The sequence below is a fragment of the Drosophila ficusphila genome, unplaced genomic scaffold (assembly GCF_018152265.1).
Source record: "Drosophila ficusphila isolate 14025-0441.05 unplaced genomic scaffold, ASM1815226v1 contig_791, whole genome shotgun sequence".
NCBI lineage: Eukaryota > Metazoa > Arthropoda > Insecta > Diptera > Drosophilidae > Drosophila > Drosophila ficusphila.
The window spans coordinates 28,561,406-28,576,845 of NW_025064737.1; the positions used below are offsets into that span (position 1 = coordinate 28,561,406).

The 15,440-nt window shown below is 46.8% G+C and overlaps 4 protein-coding genes across 5 annotated transcripts; 1 reads left to right on the plus strand and 3 right to left on the minus strand.

The window, feature by feature from the left end:
• The first annotated feature begins 127 nt into the window (after nucleotides 1-127).
• Nucleotides 128-10,227, plus strand: LOC108086832 (Y+L amino acid transporter 2). 2 transcript variants are annotated; one of them, XM_017183879.1, is made up of 10 exons: nucleotides 128-324; nucleotides 5,351-5,676; nucleotides 6,253-6,499; nucleotides 7,289-7,362; nucleotides 7,431-7,576; nucleotides 7,661-7,875; nucleotides 7,939-8,168; nucleotides 8,233-8,485; nucleotides 8,581-8,642; nucleotides 8,865-10,227. In XM_017183879.1, the coding sequence occupies exons 2-10, from the start codon at nucleotides 5,386-5,388 to the stop codon at nucleotides 8,865-8,867; spliced, it is 1,521 nt and encodes a 506-aa protein (XP_017039368.1). In that variant the 5' UTR covers nucleotides 128-324; nucleotides 5,351-5,385; the 3' UTR covers nucleotides 8,868-10,227. The 2 variants fall into 2 exon arrangements, with proteins under 2 accessions (XP_017039368.1, XP_017039367.1); XM_017183878.1 differs by lacking the exon at nucleotides 128-324 and adding an exon at nucleotides 2,562-2,612.
• Nucleotides 10,112-11,812, minus strand: LOC108086833. The gene has a single exon (XM_017183880.2). The coding sequence runs from the start codon at nucleotides 11,777-11,779 to the stop codon at nucleotides 10,304-10,306; it is 1,476 nt and encodes a 491-aa protein (XP_017039369.1). The 5' UTR covers nucleotides 11,780-11,812; the 3' UTR covers nucleotides 10,112-10,303.
• LOC108086834 lies at nucleotides 11,812-13,296 on the minus strand. The gene is made up of 2 exons (XM_017183881.2): nucleotides 12,249-13,296; nucleotides 11,812-12,199 (listed from the first exon to the last, which is right to left on the minus strand). The coding sequence occupies exons 1-2, from the start codon at nucleotides 13,176-13,178 to the stop codon at nucleotides 11,933-11,935; spliced, it is 1,197 nt and encodes a 398-aa protein (XP_017039370.1). The 5' UTR covers nucleotides 13,179-13,296; the 3' UTR covers nucleotides 11,812-11,932.
• Nucleotides 13,297-13,405: 109 nt separating this feature from the next.
• LOC108086831 (UDP-glycosyltransferase UGT5) lies at nucleotides 13,406-15,162 on the minus strand. The gene is given in 3 exon segments (XM_017183877.2): nucleotides 13,406-14,686; nucleotides 14,689-14,808; nucleotides 14,886-15,162. Coding segments are annotated over 3 exon segments (1,575 nt in total). The 5' UTR covers nucleotides 15,133-15,162; the 3' UTR covers nucleotides 13,406-13,478.
• Between the last annotated feature and the right edge of the window lie 278 nt (nucleotides 15,163-15,440).

A 15,440-nucleotide genomic window follows, 5' to 3' on the forward strand; every position in this document is an offset into this window, starting at 1 on the left:
TCCTGCTCTCGAGTTCCCCCTACCGAAGAGTTGTTTCGGGAATGGAATACCTACTCTGCGGATTGCTCTCTCGCTTTCTGCGATGCTGTAAGCACGAACTGCCCGTCAGTAGAACGCGAGCTGTGGCCACGAAAGCCAAACGGGTCTTACACATATTTCCTCAAAGCAAACGACGTTAGTTAAAAGAAAAAACAATTGCTTTACTTTCACAAAACTTTATCTGATAAGGTCTGAAAATGTTTGGAACTAGCCCGTTTTAACTCAAAGTGCGCAGAGAACAAAAGTGGTCAGCAAGCCAAGCAAAAAATCAATTATAATTTGTGTGTAAGTATGCCAGAATCCATGACACTTTGTCTTTCGCATGCCCTTTGTGGGCTATTTTTGGCCAGCACGTCACAAATACATATTCCTGACGTCACAAACCGCCCACCCACGCTAACAGCTTCCGAAAGCTTTGCCAGACACTTTGGCGCCGTTTTCCGTGGTTAATCAGATACTACCTATTTATCGGAAAGAGTCTGATGCAATGTCCGCCCGAGATTTGCTCAGAAACGTCACGAAACGTGAGATAGTAGTTGAAATGCCAGCCACGTCGGTAAGTACTTGGCTTAGAGTCGATCTCTAAATTAATGTGCGTCGTTCGGCGGTGGTAAGATAATACCCACGAACCACCTTTCCTGGGAAGGTGTGTTTCCCCAACTTATTGGGTATTGGCACGCTTGTTGAGCCAGTACCAAATGCCCCACTCTTCGTCCTCACTTCGACCAGTTCAAAGCCCCACGAGGCGAAACAAACCCTTGGCCTTGAGGGAGATCCCAAAATTTATTGGCAGTTGCGCGATGCATCACAAAATTAATTTAATGAAAGCGCTTAAATTGTTTGCCGAGCCTGAAACCCGCCATTTGTCAAATCAAACAGATGTCGGAGATTAAGAATTAAGTACACAATTTCAATACGCAAGCGTGATTTGCATTCTACCCTGTGAAATTCACTTAAAAAACAGTTTGGTTTGTAATGAGTTGTTTTCACATATTTATATGATACCTTTCCTGACTGCGAAATAAGCTGCGTTGTTCTCAGGCAGCAAAGTTGGGCTTTAAGCTGTGACGTTTCGCATTCTAGCAAAGTAAAATAGAAGCATGCTTACGAAGCGAACATAAAACATATCAATCAATTGACTAACAAGTCAGGTCACAAGAGTGGAGATTTCACTTAATAGGATGATCGCACAGAGAAATACCTCCTAACCGGCCGCTGTGACGTCCCAATTGTCGTTAATTCGGGATTATATACACAAATTGCTAATAAAGGGGAGATTAAGCAACTCGATGACGGGCACTTAGCAGTTTGGGAACCGAGAACCGGCCTCGGAACTGATCGAAACAATCGGCAGTCCAATCATCAAACGCCGGACCCCTGGCTATGTACCTTTGGTCAATAAACTCGAATGGCCCGAAGCGAAATTCATGTTGAAGTAACGATGAAAGACAGCAAACATTCTCTCGGTAATACAAGTTATTTAAGTAAATTCAACAGAGAAATTGCAGAGGCGTCGCCATTGTGTTGCCATTCAGCTGGCGACAAATTGCGGCGACGGCTTTGAATAAAGACATTTGTGTGTGGATGCAGCAAAGTCTCCGGTGCGGATATATTCAATTATAGATCGGAGCAAGTGGGCAGGAATAGATTTGAATATGCGCGCGAAAATCAGAGCGTCTGGTGTATAATTTGCATGTCCAGCCGACTGTCTACACACATTCGTGTGACCGAAGAAAGACACACGGCAATTATTGTTGTGCGCACAAGATACTTTCGTACCTCAACAGAGCAGCTCCAAGTACTTCAACACCCGGAGGTTGTTACCACTCGGCAAACAAGCAGAAAACCCTCAACTAAATTAGACTTGCTCTTGAGCTTGTCCCTGTGTATCTGTTAGATAAAAGCCAGCATGTACCATTTCCCGCCCGTCTGGCAAACACAAGAACACAAGAATGAGAACCTTTTTCGGCAACCTCCAAATCTCCGTCGAAAGCCGAAAAACAAAAGGTACGAGTCCGACAACCACGATCACGGGAGCAAACAAAGCGCCGCGTCAAAAACTTGTTTCGGGGAAATTACAGATTCAAAAACACAGAATGCCGGTTAGAAACAAGCGAGCCTCTCAAACGAACATCGAACACGTTCGAAGTAGCGCAGAACTGGGCTTTAGGCACTTTTCAGGAAATGCTAGTCATTTTTATCTAAGTAGTAATTCATTAATGAATAAACAATTCCTACGCCTTACTTTAAAACCAAACTTTTTTAAAGATAACTAAATGTTTACTTAAAAGTATTAAAAATGTATTTGTAATTGTAAGTATTTATAAGTTCTGCATCCCTAGAAGGACAAGAAGTACAAGAGCTCGTGAAAACTTCACTTTAGCTCCGTGAGGGATCCCATATTTCGGCCTCTGAGTGTAGGAGATTACCCACAGCCGACCAGTGCCGAACCCGATTAACCTGTGGCTGAGATTTCCGGAGCGAAGATGCCTCGGAGCGGAGTCGAGTCGCCGGTGGCCGTCAGTTTGCTGTACCCGCTGACTGCGTGCGGTTCTAGTTCTCCGGAGCAACTTGTTAGTAACTAGAAATATCAGTTAGCAGAGCCTTAAGTTAACCGGGAAAGGTGCTCAGCCCTCCTAATCGCCTCTTAAGTACGCAGTGCTCAGCATTAGTCAAATGGCAAACGGTTCAGGCAGATAAAAAATGTTTGCGCTGCGTGCGCAACACTTGTGTTTTGGGATAAACTTCAAGAACGCAAACAATAAAAAACCACAGCATTAAAAAGTGTTAATAAAATAAGAGAACAATCGGTACGACAGCAGCGGTGAAAGACAAATTTTAATTAAAACGCATGAGGCGATTTCGGCAACTCATAAAAACGCTAGCGAAAACAATTTATGTGTGCAGAGCTGTTTTATATACAACATACCCGAAATGCTCAATTTCTGTTTAAAGTATAAATTTAGAATTGGTTTAAATGAACGACTTACTCGGACCTGTTGATAATCGACATGCGACTCAAGCCGGTTCCTCTAATTTTGGTTTTTGTGAATAAAACGAAATTCCTAAGAGCCCCTGATAAGAATTAGTTGATTGAGATGTGGCTGGTGATAATGAAATCAGTGCAAGGAAAACACTTATGAGTCCGGAATTCAGAATGAGCTGGGACCAGAGGAATCTAGATTTAGTTGAATTGAGTTTTAACAACACATTTTAATCCATTTACCATTAATGAGATTTTCCTAATGAATTTGTTTTTTCGCTTCCGCCTGAAAGTAACTCCCTATTATTTTGTTCCAATTTTGTTTGTTGGATGATATCAGTAATATTTTGCAGCAAAAAATCTAATTTTTCCACAATTAGCTTCAATTAGATGATAGCCCAAGCCAACTATGCGTATATTAAGCACTTGCCTCGAAACTGATAGCCAGTACAGTGATTTATGCGGACTACACAAAGCGTTTTGTTTTCTATACAAAAATTAATGGACTTGGTTCTTCGTGGTGATGTGTTTTTGTTTACGCCCCAGGTGCACACGAACACCATTTTCGGCGTTTTGTATCTGGATTTATGCACAAATTGGGTCAAGTAAGCGGTGGTGCCGGAGTGAAAGAGCTAATTGCCTCGGAGTGAGCTAATGACAATGCCTTTCACACGAAAAAAGAGCCCCGTGGAGGCAGTGACTAAGCGTGATGCAAACCGAGTTGCATTGTGAATTCCACAGATGTAGTTTCGCTATTTCCCCCTTAATTTTCACCTGAATTCCGCACTCATTTAGCGGAATACCCCGAATGCCGATTTGTCTACTCCGCTATTGCATCAGGCGAAATCTGGAGCAATTGGAAAATGGATCTTGTTCGGCCGTTTTCACTCCGTTCGGCTTGGCTGGCCAACTGTTAAGCCAAGAACATCAGATGGCCAAATGCCCAATTAGCGGTCGAGGGTCTCCGAGTTATAGATCTGGTGTTTATTGGTTTGTTCACCTGTTTGTTTTGCTTGTGCCGTTCTACCAGTTATTCCATAACCGAATCACACACCGCTTTTGCTTTTGTTGTTCTCGCCTTCTGATGGTATGCTAATTTATGCGAGCGTGGGTCCACTGCTTTCGCTTTGAGGAAGTCCCCACCGGCCCCTTTCCCCTTTTTTGTTCCCACCGAATGCTAAAGTAAACAATCGGCGTGACCTAATCCCATAGGTGGGCGTGGCGGGGGATCCACTTCCTTGGCTTTGTGTCGGGTTCATATAGTAGGTCCGCACGTGCGTTCCTCGGAGGCTTATCAATCAATCTTCGGGCTCTGTCAGGCTTTTACACCGAAAGGAATTACAAAAAACAATTTCGCGGGTTTAACGAACTCCAGTCCGAATTTTAAATGCCAAGTCCAATGCTTCCTCATCGACGCGCATTGGAGATAATAAAGTCACGCCCGATTGTAGAAAAATTCCACTCAACGAAGCCTCAAATTGTCCGCCATGTAATAAATCTCTGCCAACGTATACTTTTTATAACATTAAATTATAACTTACAAGTTCAATGAGATTTATCACCACGCCACTTTTTTTCCTGTGCATATAATACGTTAAAAGCTTTTGCCCAAAACAACGACGCATATATACAATAAAGTACAGGTAAAAGTAGAGCAAACTTTTTACTTCAGCTCAGCCGTTGACCTTTAATTACCTTTCGCTCAAGTGAAGGGACGGGGATCGCGAAAGGGAGAACCAGAAATCGGGGCCTCACCTTCTTTCGAAATTGACAAGCTGAGATTACGAAACGGCGGCTAACATTCGCAAAGCATAAAATTGAGACATACTATATGTTAAACCCCAGACAACATTGCTTAGCACATAATATAGAACCTAATATTTGAGATTGGATTTCCTAATTAGTACGCCATTTTTCAATGTCAATGGCAGGAACGCAAAGTTCCTCTCCCGAGACGAATGAATAATTAGCACCATTAAAAAAGCGAGTTCATTAACTGCGAGATACGCGAATCCAGGGAAAATACTTTTTCTTTTCAGAAGTTTGCTTAAATACGTACTAAGCTAAAAAGATTCTCTATAAATAGCCTTGGGATCAACTAAACACGTGTAATTTATGGGACTATAAAACCATACAGTGTAAACAATGTTATGTAATTAATCAATGGGGGCTAGATTCTGTTAAAGGTCAAAGGTGTCGAACGAAACTGACAGCTTATGGGCCAAACGGAAACCTCTGTATGAATTAAGTTCTATGCTGCATTAATAAACTGAACAAATATAAATATATTGTTTACTTACTTGGTGACTGTTGACCTATCGTTTCCAGGAATCTCCTGAAAGACCATCGCCAGTGCTGACAGCATGGAAACGGAGTCGCTGAACCGGAAGAACTCCTCCAGGAAGAGTTCCATCGTGAACGGGAACGGAGACGCCTCCGCCAAGCTGACCAACGGGGAGGCGGAGGGTGGCGATGGGGGCGGCGGAGGTGAGGTGACCCTGAAGGCCAAGATGAGCCTGCTCAACGGCTGCACCGTCATCGTGGGCTCCATCATCGGGTCGGGCATCTTCGTGTCGCCCACGGGAGTGCTGATGTACACGGGCAGCGTCAACTTGGCCCTCATCGTCTGGGTCATTTCCGGACTCTTCTCGATGGTGAGTGTGAGCCCGTTAATCAGAATAACCTGATATGCAAATGGAGCAGGGCGTTCCGTAACCTAGACACCTGTTGCCGTCGCTCCAGGTGGTGAAAACCATCTGGTGAACAACAGCTTGGCTGGGAAAGTGGGTTAGCGGATGGGGGGAGCAGGGAGAGGACTTTCCCATTCAATTACGAATGCTGCTAGAGTGCCACTGCGTCGCTTAATGAAATTATTGAAATTCCTGCACCCAATTCAACCGCCCGACCACCCACGCACCCCCGCACACACACACTCTCAGAAGCACGCACACAAACATGTCAAGTCCGTGTCAAACGCACGAGCTGCGGCTTCAGTTCAATAAAATTACGTATACGCAGCAGTGGCTCTGACAGATGACAACGATTGCGTCTTCGCTCAAGACTTTCAAGTAGCTCGGGATTGGAAATGAAAAGAATCGACAGGACGAAGTATTTTTAAAGGTCTTGAAGGCTTTTTCGTCAAAGGAAATCCAAGCATTTGCCAAACATTTTGAAGCTCAAAAGGAGTTGGATGACTTCGCTTGCCCGGTCTAAACGTTTTTTGCTTCCAGGTGGGTGCCTATTGCTACGCGGAGCTGGGCACGATGATCACGAAGTCGGGCGCAGACTACGCGTATATCATGGAGACCTTCGGACCCTTCATGGCCTTCATCCGACTCTGGATCGAGTGCATGATCGTGCGGCCCTGCTCGCAGGCCATCGTGGCCCTCACCTTCAGCACCTACGTCCTGAAGCCCTTCTTCCCGGAGTGCTCCCCGCCGGAGGACTCGGCCCGCCTCCTCGCCGTCTGCTGCATACGTGAGTTCCGCAGGCTAAATACATTGCCTGATTATCAGAGGGGGCGGAAGAACCTCCCCCAAACGCAATCTCTGCACTCGCGTACTTGACCTATAGATTAGAAGCAATTCAAATGCACCCCCGAGTGGTGGGCAAATAAGCACGCTGGAAGAGTTTGCCAGCAGCGCTTATCAGTGTGCCAGATGATTCGCAGGGGAGGAGTGCGCTCGTTTTGTTTTGATTTTAGCTTGGAAACAAGTCCAGATTGGACCGAATAAAAACGCCAGTTTAGAGGGGAAAAGTAGTAATCACATTCGTGATATTTATCGCACTAACATGAGTTGCAATGCTTAATTTTCGTTCCGATGTTTGGTATTTATCGAAGCACTTAAATAACAAGTTAAATCGAAAAAGTTTAATTTATTGCAAAATAAGCTGATGAAGTTCGAGAAGAACTCTCCGGGAATGCCAAATGTCATATAGTATTATTTAAATGGAAATTCACTTCCCAAAGTTTATAGTTTCCACTGCCCAAAGGCACTTGTTGATAGTCGGAGTTATTTACTTTTTTGCTAGTATTAATTCCGATTTAATTGTGCGGAATCAAGTGCGTTCGCGTGAGACAATGGCGGGCAATAAATAACGAGTTGTCACATCGTCACATGAAAGTCCTCGCGTTATTACATCACCCACATGGGTCGTTCGCATCCCGGACTTATATCTTCGGCGTGACTCCGAAGTCGTGATGGGGCTCGAATGTGGGTTAAGCGGCCTTCTCAATTCGCGTTCTGTTCTCCATTTACTGTGCAGTCGTGCTGACCCTAATCAACTGCTGGGACGTCAAATGGGCCACCGCTGTGCAGGATATCTTCACATATGCCAAAGTAAGTCAGATAGATTGGATCGGGTTGGCTTTCCCGGGCGGAGGCTCACTCCCTGTTCCCTCTTTCAGCTGCTGGCCCTGTTCATCATCATTGCCACTGGCATCTACCAGCTCTATCTCGGCAATGTGCAGTACTTTACGTTCGAGAACACGGACACCAAAGTGACCTCCATCGCCCTGTCCTTCTACTCCGGCCTGTTTGCCTACAACGGATGGTAAGAGGATTACGCGGGACATCGAGCTCCGAGCTCCGAGGAGGGACACTTACTAATTGGATTTGTTTGCTCTGCCGTTGACAGGAATTACTTGAACTTCATCATTGAGGAGCTGAAGGATCCCGTCAAGAACCTGCCCCGCGCCATCGCCATCAGCTGCACGCTGGTCACGGTGGTCTACGTCATGGCGAACGTCTCCTTCTACACCATCCTGTCGCCGGACGAGGTCCTGGGCTCCTCGGCCGTGGCAGTGACCTACGCGGAGCGGGCCTTCGGCATGCTGGCCTGGACCATTCCAGGTGGGTTCCCTCTCCCCTCTTCACAGACCAATGATTGCTTATACCCTTCCCTACTCCTTGCAGTCTTTGTGGCCTTGTCCACCTTCGGAGCGGTGAACGGCATCCTGCTGACCTCCTCGCGACTGTTCTACGCCGGGGCCAACAACGGCCAGATGCCTGAGATCCTGACCATGATCCAGATCCAGAGGTTCACGCCGACGCCCGCCGTCCTGGCCATGGCCCTGCTGTCCATGTTGTACCTCACCGTTTCGGACATCTTCGCGCTGATCAACTACGTGGGCTTCGCCACCTGGGTAAGCGGAAAGCAGTTCCGCCATACCTATCTATAGTAACACCTAATTCCTCCCGAATCTCCAGCTGAGCATCGGAGTGGCCGTGCTGTGCCTGCCCTGGCTGCGGTGGGCCCAGCCCAACCTGCCGCGCCCCATCCGCGTGCCCCTGGTGTTCCCGATCGTGTACCTCATCGCCACCATGTTCGTGACCGTCGTGCCCATGTACGCCAGTCCCGTGGAGACCGGCTACGGCATCCTGATGATCCTGTCCAGCATACCCGTCTACCTGGTCTTCATCGCCTGGAAGAACAAGCCCATCTGGTTCCAGAAGACCATGGGTAAGTGCTGGCCAGGAATCCCGCCAGAGACCTGCTTTCTTCCTATTGATTTCACTTATTCACGCTGTGATCCCCACCCATTTTTGAATTTCTAGGCGGACTCACGCAAGTTCTACAAAAGCTGATGATGGTTGTGCGTCCCAAAGCGGCGTCAAAGGTTTTTAAGTTTGCTATTTATCCTAGTTTACTTGGGTTTTCCATTCGACTCACTGCCTGCCTTTCTTCAGCACTGATTTCTAGCCGAATTACTAACTCCACTAACGCTCCACAAGTTTTGCAACCCCAATCTTTTCTTTGCACCCCTAACTCTAGCTAACTTGTAGATCGGCCGGCTCTATGGTATAATGCTAATCCGACTTTCGACTTCTCTGCCTTCCAGTAAGCCTCACGCGATTCCTACAGAAACTGCTCATGGTACTCGGAAAGCAGGCGAAACCGGCTCAGGTGTAAAAGTAAGGACCGTTCTTCGGAGCAACAGCAGAGATTAGATTTCCAGTTAGCCAGGGGCAGAAACAGCATTTATAAGCAGACATTGATTGCATGATGCATTATATAGACAACGTAACAACGTAACAACGTAACGCTTTTGTGTAGCCAACCAACGATATACATAAAAAACACGAAATTTTCAACCAGCTTCTGGGCGACAATACGATATATATACTATATATATTTTTATATACACATGTAAGTCTTAAGTTGAAGCAAGGCCCAGTGTCCAGTAGGTTTACGAAGAAGCCCAATTAGAGTTCAGCTCTGGAACCGTATTTTATGGAAAGACTGCGGAACAAAGGGAAAAATTACAAGGAAAAGTGTTCCGGAGCTAAGCAATAAGAGGTCTTCGGATTTTGGCATTTTGAACTGAGCTGTGCAAGCAGAACGAGTCTTTTAGGATCTTCGAGTGTTCTCAAAAAGGTGGTTAAGCAAAAACGCACTTCAGAAACTGTGGACCCCCATCAAAATATACCGATAATTTATTAATTCAATTCAATTAAGTTTTAGAGGTTCCATGCACAACCGTGTTTAGGCTTAGCTTTAAAGTAGAGGAAATAGAGGAACACTTCAGCATACTCAAATGAAGGATCTACAGAGCCAACGGAAACACCGGAAAATCATGAGTATTTTAGAGCACATTCGATTACTTTTCGTTGACTAACGTCGGCTTAGATTTAGTGGCACTGCATTTTATATCATCCGTTTGGCTTAAGTTGAAACCACGTTCAGATTGCTCAGTTTAGGTTTCGTTTGTGCACCGTAGAGAGTCCTTTCTGTACAAATCCCGGTTGAACTACCCGGTGACCCAAACAAAAACCATCGCCTAATGCACATATCCAACAAGAGAAACGATTTAAAGTTGTTGAACGAGAACAGGAACATTGCCAACATACATATTTATATACCGAGAATAACACTATATGCAAATTGTTGTCTAATTACGAATACCAGTCGAATCGAATCGATATAGCATTGACTTAACATTCATTAGTTGTTGTTGCTTTGAGTGTTGGCATTAAGTGCTGCTCATATTAAAATATTATTGCCTATTTAGCATTCAGCTAACTATTTAACTGTTACACATTAAATATGGAGCCGCAGCTGGGGAATCTGTTTAACTACTATGAAACATATTGTTGACAATAATATTGTATTTATATATAAATGTATATTATATTATATGTATACCCTACAAAACCTCTGTCTTTCTGCAAAAGATCGATCAAGTAAAGTAAATTGACAAAGTATGTGCTTCGATGTTTCCCTGGGGAAAGAGGAGTTTCACTAGACATCACGATGGCTGGGTGGCGTCTGGTTAAACTTCTACTCCCCGGAAATGCTTGAGTCGGGGGTGGTGATGAACTGAATCAAGCCGAGCCTCAGGTTCTCGATCTCCTTCTGCCTGAGGGTCCTCTCCGCCTCGGATAACTCGTAGCACTTCGTGCTGATGTAGACCTTCAAGGTAGGGGCATAAACTGTTTTCTCAGCTTCCAGCTCGATCTTCTTGAACTCCTTCTTCAAGGCTGTGTATGCCTTCCTGGAGGAGTCCAACGCGATTGGTGGCCTTTGGGGCCTCGCTCGATCGCCGCCGCTTTCATCGTTATCCTCGCTCAAGTCGAGGTTGATCGACCTGATCTCGCTGCGAAGGTCTAGACTTTTCCTCCGGTACAGGTCCACAAAGTGCTGCTCCATGGCTAGTTTGAGCGCCGCGAACTTGGAGTCGATGCGGCCGTACCAATAGGCCAGCCCGTTGTAGTCCTCGTCCGAGAATCTGGCAGTGCGGCGCCAGTGGGCCAAGGAAATATCTGATTTCACCTGACACTGACCTCCATAGGCCCTGCCTCCCTTGGTTAGGCTTACGAAGCTCTGCAAAACACTCTTCGATTCCGATTTTGCCAAAACCTTTCGGGTTCTCTCCAGGGCTCCGTAGGCCACGTCCGCCAGCTTCAGGATCTTTCGCCTCGCCTCAACCAAGTCGGGGGATATGGGCAACTCGAACAACACAACCGTTGGAGCGGGGGACTTCAGGTCGAAGGACTCCTTCAGGCAGTCGTTCAGGAGGGTGCTCCCATTCTGCCTTCCCTGCGGCAAGCTCCTGAAGAACTCCACCAAGTCGGACCGGCTCTCGCTCCCGAATATGCTGAACAGGGACAGATGGATCCTGTGCTGCTCCGCCATGCTGTCCCGGTAAACAAACTCAAAGTCCACGTATTCATCTCCCACTCCACGACTTCTCAACGGGGTGAAGTCGTTAACTATCCACTGGAAGAGCTCCCTGGTGCTGGAGACGCTCTTCCCGCACGGGGTAACCCTCCTGCGAGTGGGAACCGCTGCGGGCTCCACCAGCATGTTCACCATGTCGAACTTGCGCACGTCGAAGTAGTCGATGTTCACTGACTTCAGCCGGAAGCGCATCTCGACCATAAGCTTGTCCACCTCAGTGACCAGCAGACGGGTCAGCAGGAGGGGACTGTGGTTCCTGTGGGACGAGAGACGCAGCAGACTGCCATGACGGTGGTGGCGGAACATCTGAGTAATCAAGTCGCCCAATTCGGACCTGATATGGGGCTCAAAATCGTAGCCAATGGCGTCGAACTCCAAGTGGCGGTAGTAGCGAGGTGGCTCCACGAAGTTCGTCGACTTTCCTGCGGTCGGCTGCATCTTCAGCAAGATCGACTTGTTGTCCAAGAGTCTAACATCGCTCGCCAGACCCTGCTCGTCCACAAAGCCACGTCGCTTGGGATCCGCAAGTGCCACCATCACAATGTGGCTTTTTTTGGTCGCCGAGTGGCTGTTCATGGTCCCGAAATTTCCTCTTAATTCCACTTCACTTTATAATTTTGAATGCTTTAATTTTGATATCCTAAAATACATATATGTGCTTAGATTCAAGACAGTAAACTCATTTCATTTCAAGAGTACAACGAACAAAACGGATCAAATTTCAGCCTTCTAGGTGTGCTTTCCCATCAGGTTGTTCATATAGTGAAGATTCGCTTGAGAGGCCTGTAGAATATGCCCGAACTCAGAACCCGCCGACTGCTTCAGCAGTTCCTCGAACTGGGCCAGTTGGTCATCTAATCTCTGGCTGAAGCTCTTCAATTGCTCCGCCTTCTGGATGTACTGCACCAGACTGGCATGAAGCAGTCTGAAACGATCGCGGATCTCCTGATGATGCACTTCCAAATTATTCAGGGAGCCAAAGCTGCTGATTGAAGACTGAGAACAGAGTAGTAAGATTTCGAGGAAAATAAGTAGAAGCACTCACCACGGAATCAGGCCGGTGGGAACTGTGCTGACTGATCAGATGAGCCAAACTGAGGAGCTGGGCGTTGCGTGCATCCACTTGGGAGTTAGTGGACACCACGTGAAACAGCACAGGCATGTACAAAACCTGCCCGCGACTCCGTTTGAACACACGCATCACGAAGGATGTGAGTTCAGTGACCTGCACCGCTGAGGTAACTTGTTGGTCACCGAAGTTGCGACGGAGTCCCTGCATGGACATCGCACTCAGCTCTTCCGAGGCCACTAGCAGCACATGCAGGCGCACACTGAACTGGAGGCGCCTCTCCTCCGAGGACACCGCGTACTCCACCTCCAGGGCTTCGTGACCGGGTCCTGTGCTGCGCTCCGCCCGCATCCTGTACTGAGTTAGGAGCCACAGCATCAGGCCATGGAGGTCCTTGAAGGAACTCTGGGCTTGAAGGCCGTTCCCGTTCCAACTGCCGCTTCTTCCGTGATCCTCCTCCAGGAGCTTGGCGAACCTCACTAGGCCGTGATCCAGGTGGAGGCCCTCGCGCTGAAGCTTCGATCTCACCTGGATCGCCAGAGTGTCGAGGAGCAACATCAGGTGGCACTCGCGTTTCACCTTCAGGTGCATCAGGAACCCGTCCCGTCGCCTTTCGAAGAGGTTGCTTAGGAGGCCGGCAATCTCATCCCCGCTTTCGCTTTCGCGGGTGCACAGCACATCGAAATGGAGCTTTTGGGTGAGGAGCAGATGGGGATTGCTCGGATTGTGGCAGCGCACCAGGCTGAGGCTGTGCCGGTCCAGAACACTGATCTGGCCGCCATGTTGGAACGCCTCCGTTGACTGTCCAGAAGCCGCAGCACCAATGAACGCTTCTCCGGGGTGACTCGCTGGTTTTCCGGGGCACTTTATGTCATTAAGGTGCACCACGGCTCGGATCTCCTCCATGCTGACAATTACACAATATACACGTATTACAAGTACACAAAGAACAGGGTGTTTGAATAATTAAAACAAGTAAAGCCCTCCACTGACCAAATCACCGTTGCAGTCGAGCTTTAATGAGCAGCTTAGAGAATCAATCGATCTCGTCTGAAGCTACAGAGAAGATATGCTGAACATATGTCCATATATCCAGGTACCAAACCCGAAAAAAATCAGTTTTCGATTGGAAATTTATCAGCAAAATCTTTTTGGTAACATGTTTCTTTAATTAGTCGAGCTCTGGTTTTTGCTGTAAAATTTAATTCAAGACAACTTATTCTTTTGCCTTTTTGCTTCGCTGAAAAGTCGAAGGCACTTCTTAAATTGTTTTACCGCACAGAGGATAATAACCAAAGTAGCCAGAAAGACCAGCACAAAAGTGCCCAGGATATCAATGCTATGGTAGGCGAAAAAGTCCAGCTCCCTGCCTGCGACTCTCATGTGAGCAGCTCCCTTGTGCCGCAGGATATAGTGAGTCCACCAGATGGCCGTTTCCAGGGGTTCCATGGGCTTATCTCTATTTTTAGCAGCTGCAGCTCTCGCTGTTTCCTCGAAACTCTTTTCAGTAAGCAGCCGAATAATGGTTGACCTAAAATCTTCACCCGTCATTTTCTTTAGTCTTAAAACCAATCCAAGACCTTGGGCTTTAACATATTCCATGTTGCGGTACTGGTCGAAGAAGCAGGGCAAGCCCAACATGGGTTTTCCGTAGTGGATGCTCTCAATAGTGCTCAGCAGTCCTCCGTGGGTTATGAACAGTCTTACTTTGGGGTGAGCCAAAATGTCCTGCTGGGGAAACCACTTGCTGATAAAAACATTTGAGGGTTTTCCCGGCAACTGCTCATCCTCGAATTTCCACAGGACTCGCTGCGGTAAACTAGAAAAGGTTTCTAGTAACAGCTTTCTACGATCCTCCGGCAGGAATTTGCTCTTGACGTTGGTTCCTAGAGAGAAGTAAATGACTCCAGCCTCACCAGCGCCTTGGACAAAGTCCTCAACATCCTTCGGCAAAGCCTTCGGATTGGGAGTAACGTGCATGCCACCCACCTCGACCATGTTCGGCACATAAGGTCGTGCGGGTCCCAGGGTAAAGTGCTGATTGACCAGGACCAAAGCTACGTTTTGGGTAGTCTTAGATAGAGGCTGTCTTTTGGCGACATGGGAGAAGTATTTCCCGTAGAGCTCCTCCTGTTTCTCTACATACCGCCCTTTATAGTTCATCCAAGAGATGGCTTGATCCACAAAGTGAACTAAACGTCCTTTGTAGCTACCAAGATCATAGAATTTGGAAGAGGAGGCAGATTGGAGGTAGGAAACCGGTGAGGTATTGCCAACTAGTTCGTCGATCTTCCAGTCTGTGCCATATGGAGCCATTGCAATTATCGGGGCCTCCAAGTAAGCTGCCAGGCCGAAAAGAGCGTCGGTCCGCCAAAGATCCATTATGATCAGGTCGAAATGGGGTTTTTTTGGCACAGAACCTCCCGACGCACTCCCTCGTTATTTAGAACCGACTTTGTAAGGTTTAGGGTATACTCGTTGATGACATCATTGCTTTGCCAAGTGCTCATGGGAGTGGACGCAAGTTTTAGAATTTCTGGAACCACAATTTTAGATATTTTAAAGTATTTTTCGGTTCAGAAACTCAGGCTTGGTCTTCAGAGGTTAGCTTACCATTGAAATTTTCAAACACTTCCGGAACAGGGATGTCGTGGAAGTTCTTCACCAGTTCTCTCTGGGGGTACGGACTCACAGAGGTTATTTCATGGCCCAATGAAGCCAAGCTCTTTAAATACGGCAAGGCGAAAAAGTAATGTGAAGGACTCGGCAAAGGAAACAATGCCAAGATGCGAGCTCCCTCCATAGTACCGGGCAGGAGACATCCCAGCAAGAAAACACGGAGAGTGTTTAGAGTGAACATGTTTCGCCCCACAGATCAATCGGGAAACTGAATGGTAAAAACAGTTAAGCCCCATTCCCTTGGATGACAATGCTTATCTGCAGTGACTGTCAAATGTTTTCTTCAGATAAGCTAAACCGACAAAATTAGACAATAGAAGAAGTGCAAATAATTTACATCATCTGTCGATTACCGGACGCATACTTAATCTAATATTTGATTAAGAAAACATAACTTAATATTTGCTACAGCTATGGAGCTGCTAAGGAAAATGAATAATTTTCCTAACTCAATTTGAAAAGCTGTTTGGTTTCAAAATTTTAGAACCA